Below are 12,115 nucleotides of genomic sequence, written 5' to 3' on the forward strand. Positions count from 1 at the left end.
TGTGTGTGTGTGTGTGTGTGTTACACACACGGAGTGTGGAGCATATGTACCCTCACTGGTGTTTACATACTGTCCACATCCATGCATTTAGGAACTGGCATCTCCTTGCACACGTGGTCAACTTTTAAGGACATTCTAATATGTGAAGAGATTTGCTTCCTGATACATTGCTCACCCCCTCAGAAAACCCCAACACGTTGCACTTGCAAATGATCTATGATTATTTATGATTATTATTTTAAGGGCACCTGGAAGCAAACCTGGTTTACTATTACCTTCACTCTGAGCCAGGAGTAGCCGCAAGGTTTCACTGATTTTGTTTTAGGTTTTGATAAATAAGCATCTTTTTCTTCAGAATGTGTCTGTCATCATGCAGGATTCTCTGTTTGAAACCCAGTTGTGTGCTGGTTCTCAATGTTGACTGTGTGCCTGGCTTCCGAACACCTGATGCCCACCTGAATTTGCAGAATTTTGACAGAGTGGATACAGTTTTCCTTGAGAAAGCAATCCATCTCTCTTGAGATAGATTAAATGATAATATGTACATTTACAGCTTTTAACTTCCTTCCCCAATCTTGATAGTTAACTTCTTCATATCCTACAGTTAGTAATGCAGAATTTCTTTTCCTGGTTACCTGGAAGAGAAGATAATTTTAAAAGCTTAGGAAATGCCATCCAAGGTCAAATCAATGATTCATTCCAAAATTAACCTTTGCTGATGGATGAGAAAATATGCTTACCATTTAGGATACCTTTTTTGAAAGGTTGAAGATGCACACCCCACACATTCCTAACTTTCTAACCTCCTAGAAATATATTTCATCTCTTCTTAAACCTGTTGAGATTCTCAGGCTGACCCATCCATTTCTTGGAGCAAGGGTGACAAATAGTTGGTGGATGAAAGCCATCGTGTCCCCTCCTTGCAGCCACAGCAGACATTATTATTGCATGTTGCTGCTTCATTTGAATTGTGGTTCTTCATTCTGCCTGGCACTTCAGGACCTCGTGGGTGTTCGCTTCATCCTGGCCACTTTGTTAGTGCAAGACCCTGTGTCCCACTGTCATTTTATGGCCTGCGTCTGAACTTTCTCTGGCTTTCTGACTCTCTTCGCCCCAGGAAGTCTGAGCGGCTCTCACTGTTCCCCGGGTGCACCCGGGACACGTGACCTTCACATGAGCGTTTGCTGCGGCTGCTTCAGCATCATCCTGATTGTATACTGACTGTAATAACTCGTTTCAAGTGCAAGCTTTGACCTGTTTCCGTCTGACAGGATAGATTTCTGGTAGCAGGGACACCGGCTGATATTTACTAATTTTTTACCATCAAAGACTAGGTGTAAGTTTTGAAAGTAGGTAATTTCAGGCCAAAATTACCTAAGATATTTTTCCAAAAATCATTTTGAAAAAGCTCAGTGTAGGCTGTATTTTACCTGCTTATAGGTAAGTTATTTCCCTTTTGTAAAATAATTTTTAGCAAAAAAGTTGATGAGTAATTTAAAAATGGTAGTAGGCTACTGGAAGGGACACTTACTGAAGATGAACTTTTAGGAATTTTTGAAGTTAATCATTGTTCACAAGTTATTTCTACATACTTTTCTACATACGTTTGCTTTAACGGATTATTTGACATCAAAAGAAGATATTTTATAAGAAAAAGCATAAGATGATTCAGTTCCAGGAAATAAATTTTCTTTATGAAAATTTCAACCATGTTGAAGTTCATTGATATTTTTATAAGAAACAGTTAAGAATATTATAAAATACGTGGATTGTTTATTCTATTTTTTGTTTTGTCTACACATTTCACTTAATGCCAGCCTTTTCTACCCTTCTTGCACCAGAAAGTACCTTTTCCTCTTTTAGCACACTAAATGTAAAATCCTGGCAAATAAAGGAAAAATGCTTTTACTTATCTCTATTTAAAACAAGAGACAGGCCCAGAAATGTTTCAAATGCCCTTGAAGATTCAGTGATTAAAATCAATATTTAAAACTACGAGTTTACCCTGTTATTTTGCCAGTGTTTAAACCTTTTGACACTAGTTCTGTGCGCTTGACTTGGGGAGTGATCTGATAACCTTGCAAAGCAAAAACGTGATGCTCTTTTCTGGGCTTATGGACACTAACAGCAACTACAGCTCCCTACTCTTTTAGCTTTAAAATTATTGTGATAAGTAAGGATGGATAGCATATTTTTCCAGTGCCTTTGTTAGAGTTGGAGGAAGTATGCTTCCTGCATCCCCTGGGGTTTCACCTGCCAGTTGGCTTACTGTTTCTTAGGCAGTAGTCTCAGAAGGATTGAACAAAGTTTATGTGAAAGATGAATGATAAATTCATCTTGCAAAAAGGGGAGTTATTTTTAAGTCAAGTTCTGAGTTGTGGTTACTGAAAAACAACTCTAATAACATTTTATTCATACAATTTTAAAAAAATTATTCTAAAATTTGATATATATCATTCCAAACTTTTCTGTATTCATGTTACATAATTACTGATGACCATAACATCAGGCAAAGGGGGGAGGAGGGCATCACTATAGGAAGGAGGGAAAATCTTTATCTTGGCCCCAGGGCTTGATGAGAAGAAGGCAGAAGAGAGGTATAGTTTCAGGAGGTTGAGTAACAAGTTCCTTGTTCCTCCTACTACCAGTTAAGGCAGCATTTTTGGTCCAGCTTGTCCTGGTTGAGTGATTTGTAGGCTTCGAGACTACCAGGGGACAGGAAGATGCTGGGGTCAGAGCTAAGAGATCACAGGTGAGGAGAATATGGGAGAGAAACTTTCCAAAGGCCCTGGTGAGACAAGGAGAGCCCTCCGCCCCAGTGCATAGACAGTGGAAAGGGGAGGAGAACTTTGAGCCTGACCAAATATTTCAAGAAAACTGAGTTGTCCAAAGAGATTGCTTAAACTGTTAATCAGATGAAGTTTGAAAAACTGGGTTGGAGAGTACTTAACTCCCCTGCCCCCGCCTTGGCTCCCCTCCTCTAATCCGGTGTGAAAGCACTGCAAACAGAGTGAGGAACAGCTGGGAGAGCAGACATGAGCGCCCCCACCCATCTCGTGTCTGACGTGCAGTGTGTGAATAAGCCTGCGATCGCACTGTAGTAAAAAGAACGAGTATGTTCATGTCATCAAAAGCTCTTCCCGTGTGTCACGGTGTACCATCATTATAAATAATGCCACAAAGAACACATTAGGCCTATTAAAGGACAAAGTGAACATGTTTAGATCTGAACAGAAGTCATAAATAATTTACTTTCTTTGATCTAGGTTTGCATTTTCTGTGTATGTATGATGCCCGTTGTGATTAGTAAAAGTCATTAAGCCAAAAATGGGACCTTTGAATATGAACACTTTATTACTAGGGGAATTTTGCCAAGTAAGTTCCTAGTGCAACTGGATCTGTGTATAGGACACCAAAATCGAGGGAAATGAAAAGTAAAAGTGTATGGGGTATATTCATGAATACTGAATGGAGAAGAAGAATGGGAGGAAACATAAAGGTGAAAGTATAGCGAACACCAGTGACTGGATGGTAGATTGACAAAGAATGGAGCCAATGGAAAACGCTCCTTGGGCGTCAATGGACTCATCTCAGTGAGGCCTTGCTCTCAGTATAATTCCCCTATTTATTTCTTCACTGTCAGGCAGAGTAACAGAAATGCAGGCAATTCACAATTCTTTAGAGAACGCTGCTTCCAGAGTTAAAGTGTTAGTGTTCTTACTTGGTTTGCTTCCAAGTTGAGGTTTAAGTACCAAATAGGGAATCTTGGTTTTTCTCTCAGGGCTTCCTTTTGTTGAATAATTATCAAGCAGCTCCAATAACGCCAGCAGCTGAGAGTTTACACTGAGGAGCATCTCATTTATTCCTTACCTAAACTCGTGAATTTATTCCTATTATCCCCATTATGTAGATGAGAAATTTGAGGCTCAAAGAGGGGAAAATGTTGCTCAAGTTCACTAGTTAGGGGTAGCTCTGGAATTTGAACTTGGGAGTAACTTTAAAACCTGTAATCTTAATCTATGAAGAATAGGAATAGCTGACGGGAGGTAGAGCAGGTGGTGGGGATCCAGCAGGGACTCTCGGCGCCTCTGTGCTCAGGTCCCTTCTGCACTGACAGTCCCTCTGAAGCCACTCATGCGTGGTGGGGCTGGTCCTCATGGTAAGGATTTCCGTCCCCCGCTAAAGGAAATTGAGTATCTTTCCCTTCTTCCTTCCTCTCTCCCTCAATTTCTTTCTTCCTTCTTATCTACTACCCAGCATCTGACATAGTGACTAGCACATGGGTGCTCAAACATGTTTGTCAAATTGAGGTGGTGTAAGGAGCATCTTATTCCTGTGTGTCTGAATACTGGAAGGTCATAGTAACTGTCCCCCAGGGGCAGGCACCGGTCGGGGAGCAGAGCCCCGCAACCTCCACGAGAGCAGTCCACTTCCATATAGGCTGGACAACCGAGCATTACAGTGGTATTTCTTCAGGAAGAGGCATATTTAAAACTACAAACTGTACAGATACCTGAAACAGCAAATAGGGTTCATTAAAAGAAAAATGGCATATATGACCTCATAAAAGCCACATGCAACCCCCTTCTCCTTACTCATCTTACCAGGGCCTTGTTCACCCACCCTTTCTTCCAACCCCACCACCCCACCCTGCTTTTAAATTACACAGGTGAGACAAACATATTCTCATAATTTAAAAATTTGGACCCCCTTTCCACTCTTTGCCACTGTTTACTGGAATCACAGCTGAGTGATTCTTTCCATGTATTTGCTATGCTTTTAGTTACATGTTTTCTTGAACCATATAGTGTTTGATGGTTTGTTACCGACAAAATAGTGATGCCACGTGGTTGAACTTGATATAATTACAAATACATAACTTTGTTATAAACTTGTTACATAAACAGGATCTGTTATCCTGCAACTCACTCTTTTCATTTAATGTCGTTTTTTCCCTTTGACAGCTCCAGGAGAGTTGGGTTACTGCTTTTAACTACTGTGTTCTGTAAGGACTAGCACACCGCAGGATGGACAGTTGAACTGTACCCCGGTAGGGGGGCTGCACAGTTGTTTCACCTTTCAAAGCAATGATGATGTGAGCATTTTTGTACACATATTTTAGTCTACAGGTGCAACTATTTTTGCAGGAATAATTGCCTAGTAGATTATGAGAGTCAAAATAAAATTTTTATAGATAGTGACAAATATTTCTTCAAAAAAGTTTTTCCAGTGTTTACACACCTATCAGCAATGCTTGATAGAACTAGTTTTCCCTGATGTTACCACACTGGGTGTTATTGACCTTTTTTTGCCAAACTGATAAGTAATAAATTGTATTGCCATATCATAGTGAGATTGAACATCTTTTCCTGTTTCATTGGCCATTTGGATTTCTTCTTTGAATTGCACCTCTGTATTTCTTTGCTCATTTTTAGTACTAAGATACTTGTCTTATTGATGCATAGAAACTCATTGTTATGGATGTTCATACTTTAAGTGTTATTATTTTTTTACTCCTCGCCCAAAGATATGTTTATTAATTTTAGAGGGACAGGAAGAAAGAGAAAGAAACATCAGTGTGAGAGAGAAACATTGATTTGTTACCTCCCGTACCTGCCCCGACGGGGGATCGAAGCTGCAGCCCAGGTGTGTGCTCTGACTGGGAGCCAGACCCGCGCCCCTAGGCCCGCAGGACAGTGCTCCTGCCGACTGTGCCACCCAGCCGGGGCTGGTGTTCACCCTTCACGATGTAAGATAGGTAGTTAGTGTTTTTCTCTCACCTTGTCGTTTATACATCAACTTTTTAGGGTGTTGTGTCCCCTATGGAATTCTTTTTCATGTTTTCTGGGATTGGTGTCTTCATAAGGGAAGGCTTTTTTGGCACTACAGAAATACCCTTTAAAAATATTTTTCCTTACGCTTTCATCATTTTGATTTGAGGTTTGAATCTTTGATATAGAATTGATTTAGATGTAGAAAGAAACTGATTTTGATTTTTTCTAAATGGAAGGCCCATTTCACTTTAACCATTATTGACCAGGACATACTTCCCTTATGTGTTGCGCGGGTCACCGGCCAGCAGTGACCACGGAATGCTGCGGATGGCTCGACGAAAAACACGCGAGAAAAAACATGCACAGAGACAAACTAGTTTCTGTGGGGAAGTAGGGACGAAATGGCCACCCCCCCTAGTGGGGAGTGCGCCGATTTACCGTCCAAACCTGCTTTTATTGGGCTCATGCTGCATAATAATTCAGGTACGGTACTCATTACCAGGAAGTGAGGAACTATAGAAAACAAGGAACTCTGCCGGTCTATTTTGAGTCGGGGTCAAAGAGCTGTAAGACTTTGAGGAACAAACTAACTTCCTCCTTGGACCCCTCATTCAACTGAGAGCATTCTAAACAAAGAAGGTTTCACAGGAATTTACATGTTCTTTCTTAGACCGGATCACCCCTGGAATCCGCCCTTTTCAGCACAGAGCTGCACCACCCTGTCATTGTTTCAGGCTTAGGTGGAGCAAGGGAACTAAGGCAACCAAGAGATAAGGAGATTTTCTCCTAGATGATGAGGACTCAGGCTATGTCAAAGCCAAGGAGCAAGGGTCCATCACCCCCTTTTGCTGCAGCCCCCCAAGTCCTTCTTTTGGGGGGCCTCCCAAGTGATCGTGCCTGTCTTAGGTCATTCCCCCCTTGGGGAATCTTACCCGTCTTTGGCTAACTGACCAAGCTTTTTGGGGTTCAGTTATGAATAAAGCAGCAGAAGCAGCATTCCTGCCAGAGAGATAAGCTTTTGTCTCCTTGCTGGCTTACGGTTCCAAGGGCGTTCCCTTAGCCTTAGCTTAGGTGGGGGTTTCAGCTTCTGATACCAGTCAGGGCGGTTCCCAACACTTTTGGATTTGAAGTGCTTGTTAAAATAAATTCCCTAATATGTAAGAGTCTACTTAGGGCTTGTATTTGTTCTGTTAATGTGTTGTCTCTCTCTGTGTCCACTTTAATGTCCTAAATACTATTTTATGTACTGTATCTGACAGAGCAACCTCCCTATTATTGTACTTTCAGATTTTCTCCTGTACATTTTGATTTCTAGAGGAGCTTTAGAGCCAGCATGTCAAATTCCACCAAGAATCCTGTTGGGATTTTAATTGGGATCAACTTGGAGAACACTGACAGCATCATCATAACCTGCACTTGCCTGAAGGGATGCTCTGTGCTCTGTGTTCTTTGTACAGATGCTTTATAAACATAATTTCATACATTCCTTGGGGTGACACAGCAGGTGGGTTTTATTACTCTCATTATCCAATGAGGGAATTGAGGTTTAGAGAAGTAATTTACCCAAAGTCACTGGATTAGTAAATTGCTAAGTCACATTTTTTTATCCTCATCTGAGGACATGCTTATTGATTTTAGAGAGAGGGGAATAGAGAGAGAGGGAGAGAAACACCAATCAGTTGCCTTATACACACCACTGGGGGGACCAAACCCGCAACCCAGGCACGTGTCCCGACTGGGAATGGAACCCGTGGCCTTTCAGTTTGCTGCATGACGCTCCAGCCAGCTGAGACACACCAGCCAGGGCTAAGCCAAACTTTTAATTGCACTTTGACTCTACAATATTGCTTTTTAACAACTGTTACATAGTTGTCTTTTGAAGTGTCAATACTTTAAATGAACCGGGTATGTTTCATCAAGAAAAAGGCTGAATTTCTTGTTTCTTACTGACTGAGTATGGAAGATTGCCACAAGTCCCGGGTGGGAAATCAGGGACCGTGGTCACTGGAATGAATACGAGAACAACAATACTCCAGGACAGTCTAATACAGATGTAGGTCTGAGGTGATGGGTACCGAGGAAGTGTCCGTGTGATTGGAAGCTCACGATGGCAAAAGGCAGGACAGGCTCACACAGATGTCTCTCGAGGGCAGAGTCCACAGTGTGGACCTTCTCTGGGTGTCACAGGATGTGGAGAAGAATTAGAAACACTTGTGTTTTCTGTTCATAAGGCAACCTACATCCTACAGTCCAACTCATGAATAGAAGGCCAATTATATCACCACGTTTTTTTCTTGCAAAGAGCTTCTGTTAACCTTTCTGTCAAAAAGGAAGGATTGATTAAACATATCGTAGCACATCTATAGCATGGACTACCATGTAATCATCACAAATGATGCTACAGAAAATATTTAGTGACGTACGTAAAAAGACTGACTACAAAACAAGAAGCCAGGCTGATTCCATTTTGCTTTAGAAAATTCTATATAAACATTTTACATAAACATGTCCACCAAAAGATAATAGCAGATAAGGTGACTTTCATCTTTTTTCTCATAATTTTCTATATTTTTCCAATTTTCTTGTGAAAACTATTGTGTCTGCAAGTAGGGAAAAAGTCCAGTGTCTCACACACATGAACTGATAGAGGTAGTGAACCAGGTGGTATTCTCCCTTCAAGCTGATGCAGCTTCTTTTTTCTTTCCTTATTGGTCTTCATGAAATGTTGTGGAAAGGCTTAAAGCAGTGGTCTCCAAGCATGGCTTTTGCACCAGTGGTATTAGCCTTCCCAGTGCCTCCCCAGTCCTCTGAGTCAGGAACAGGGCCCAGCAGAGCCTGGCATGTGTGCTTTAGCAAGTCCTCCTCCAGGAGATGCTGGCACCACTGACGTTTGAGAACCACGGCTTTTTTTTTAACTTATTTTTTTTTAAAGATTTTATTTTTATTTATTTTTTAAAGAGGGAAGGGAGGGAGAAAGAGAGAGAGAGAGAGAACCATCAATGTGCGGTTGCTGGGGGTTATGGCCTGCAACCCAGGCATGTGTCCTGGCTAGGAATCAAACCTGCGACACTTTGGTTCGCAGCGCACGCTCAATCCACTGAGCTACACCAGCCAGGGTTTAGAACCACGTCTTTAAAGGACCATATGAATGGGATAGGTTTCTCAGAATTACGAATGACACATACTTGGGTCTCTAAAGTGAGTGTGCTCGACCCACCTGCACGGAGCTCCCTCTGCCTGGACGGCCTCACATTGTTCTCCTGGGGCACAGAGGCCCCGTTCCTGCTGGTGGTCCAGGTGCCCTGGTCTGCAGCGACACTCTGCTTCCTCAGTCCACTCATTCTTCACACACTGGGCAAACTCGCCACAGGCCAGGAATTTGCAGGCATCAGCTTGATCAGCTGTAAGAGACGGGGCAGATGCCAATGAATACGTGGAGGCTTGAGCAGTGGAACTCGAAGATGTCAAAGGCAAGAGGCCAGCTCTATTTGCTGTTGCCCCATTTTGAAGTGGGCTGTGTGGCAGTGGTAACAGACTGGAGTGAAGAGAGAACCGCATGTCTGTGTCTTTGACAGATGAGTTGATAGACACAGGCGATAACATGTTTAGCTTGAAATATAATCACACACGAACTTCGTTGTGCATCAGCATTGCCTAGAAGCCTTGTTAATGCACGGATTCCTGGCCCTATCCCCAGAGTTTTTGATGCAAGAAGTTTGGGATGGGGACTGAGAATCTATGTTTCTAAGGAGGCCCCAAGCATTGCCGATGCCTCTGCTCCGGAGAGCACATCTTGATAACCCCTGCATTAGAGAACTGGTGTTTTGTTTGTTGGTTAATCTGCAAGGTAAGTATTTTCTGCAGAGATGAGCTGTAAACATATATACTTAAGATCCGCTGTACCTTATAAAATAGTAGTCATTTATGTGGACAATTTTGAGAACTCAGGATAATTTTCAAACTAAAAAAGTATCTTTCCCTTAGTCTCTTACGATAATCCCTAAGGCCCTAATGTTGGAGATTCTTTTTTTGGAATAATTTTTTTTTCCTCTGAAAACTCAAATAGACCTCTAGTCTGGGTGGTGTTTGTTTTTGGTCACTAATTTTTCTCTTTCACTCTATCCTTAATTCTGTAAGATTGTCTCAAATTCTTTGTAAAGTGGATTATAACTCAAGAGAATCTCAGAATATTTAGTTCTGGGAGGTTTGTGGCTTCTGCCAGCCTTTCTCTGTCTCTGAAGCCGAGTACACTCAAGCCTCGGGCACACAGCCTGAGTGCCCCCTGCTGATGGCAGAGCCAGAGTGGGATGGGTCCCTGAGACCATTGTTCTCTCTATTCTGGGGGGGTTTCCTGTTGGATCACATCGGCCATTTGTCATAAACACACATTATGTGCAAGCAAGGCAACCGTGTATGCAGCTGTTCTTCCAAGAAGCCTGTGGGGAGGTACAGAATACAGCAGTACAAGAAGCTCAGTACCTTGTCTAGTGTAACAGCCCTCAATAAGAGCTCTAAATACAGGTTAGAGAAGAGACCACTGTGGGGGAGAGGGTCTGAACTGAGTCAAGTGGGCTGCATTTGTGTATGCAAAGACTACAGAAAGTGTTTAAACTGGACCCAGAGGTGAGAAAGCAACAGTCAGGAGACGGTGGAGCCCGGGGAAGCCCTGTTTGGAAGGAGCAGAGACCCTGGATGGGAGGAAGGGAACCGAGACTGGAGAAGAAGTCAGAGCCAGACTCAGATCTTGACCGCTGTGCCAAGAAATTTGGAATTTACGAGCAGGAGAGTGCCGCAGGGCATTTCTGGGCATGGGAGGGGTACGACCAGTACTGTGCTTTAGAAGATACATAAATAGAACTTAGAAATGTCAAAATTAGGATAATTTCAGTGATCATCTGATCCGGTATTTCCCAAGTGGGAACATTTGCAGAACTCCAATTTGGCAGGGATTAATAAGTTTTTTTATACTACAGAGATGTTTAATAGCTGAATAAGGATTTTAATCTCCTTCTCCAACTGCCAACCTCCAACCTTGCCCCTTTCTCTTTTTGCTTTTAAACTTCTTAGGGTCATTTAATAGACTAATGTCTATTGTGAATCTTCAGTTGAAGGAGGTAGCTGCTTTGCCAAATTTACTGACCACAGCAGCTCTGTAATAGGTCTTGCGGGGACATCTTGTGGGGGAAGAATTTCAAGGAGCCTCTACGTTCACTGCCTCGGCCCAGCACCTCCTTGTGGTGGAAGAAGCAGGAGCAGGAGATGTGTGAGACCAGCCCAAGCTGAAGGCAAGAGCTGCTGATGAAAAACAGATTCTGGGTTTTTCAGCAGGGTAGACCTGTTAGAAGTCGATGTGAAGTTGTATTTCTCTGCACATCGAGGGTACTTTATAGACAACCAGGTCTGGCTAATGTGAACTGGGTTTCCCTGCCTCACAGCTCCTAAAGCTAGCCATGTTATGGCATCCTCGTCGCCGTTTGGGCCCCTGATAACCCAGGTGTTTCAGGTTCCAGTTCCCTCTGCAGTGGAGATAGGTACAGGGTCTGGCACAAATGATGCCCCTATTTTATTACAAAATCTTCTGTTACAAAAGTGTAAGCATGTAATTCTGTAACATAGCAATATCACACTCAAGTACACCATGTAACATTTTAGGTGAAATGTTCAAATTAAAACTCTAAATGATTACACCCATATTATTATTACCCTGCTAACCACACTTAAGCAGGCGTTACTTCTGCCGCAGCCAGCATTGACAGGGAGAGCCTCCAGGATGCACAGGTCCTGCCGTACCGATGACCAGTTGGAGATGTGCGATAATCAAATGAGTTTCCCCTAAAAAAGGTTGCTGTTTCACCATAATTTCTTTCAGCCCATCCAGGCATGGTCTACTCACCAGTAAAGCTGAACAAAACACAGTAAAGTTTGGAGAAATGACTTTATCCAAATCTGGGGACCCTGAGTCAGGTAGTTTATCAATTATTTGTTTTTCCCATATTATTTACTGAAGACTCGTCTATAGACAAGAAGTCGGAGACTTAGAACCACTGAGCTAGTTTTCTTTTGCCGGGTACATTTCCTGGAACTCAGGGAAGATTTGTTTATTCAACAAATAAAAGTTTGTCCTTTCAAAATCTTCAACAAACTAGTTGATTTAGATTTTTTTTATCCATACACAAGATTTTAAATTTTAGATAAAATTTTCAAGCTAGAAGGTGTTTCAGAGACCTTCCTGAGTAATTTGCTCACTTCGCAGATAAGGAAGCTGAAACCAAGTGGAGCGCCGCCAAGATCAGCCTGTGTGCGTTCAGCTCCTCTCCCCCTGCCACCCTGCCCACTGCGGG

The 12,115-nt window shown here is 42.4% G+C and overlaps 1 protein-coding gene across 1 annotated transcript in view; it reads right to left on the reverse strand.

The window, feature by feature from the left end:
• Window positions 1-12,115, reverse strand: part of IMPG1 (interphotoreceptor matrix proteoglycan 1) — a 115,084-nt gene continuing 102,969 nt past the window's right edge. Inside the window, 3 exon segments of the mRNA XM_045843434.1 lie at window positions 1-627; window positions 1,997-2,077; window positions 8,992-9,175. Of these exon segments, the coding sequence (XP_045699390.1) occupies window positions 528-627; window positions 1,997-2,077; window positions 8,992-9,175 (365 nt within the window). The 3' untranslated portion in view covers window positions 1-527.

This window comes from Phyllostomus hastatus, unplaced genomic scaffold, assembly GCF_019186645.2.
Source record: "Phyllostomus hastatus isolate PE091 unplaced genomic scaffold, TTU_PhHast_1.1 phas_contig_40, whole genome shotgun sequence".
In the NCBI taxonomy this organism is placed as follows: Eukaryota; Metazoa; Chordata; class Mammalia; order Chiroptera; family Phyllostomidae; genus Phyllostomus; species Phyllostomus hastatus.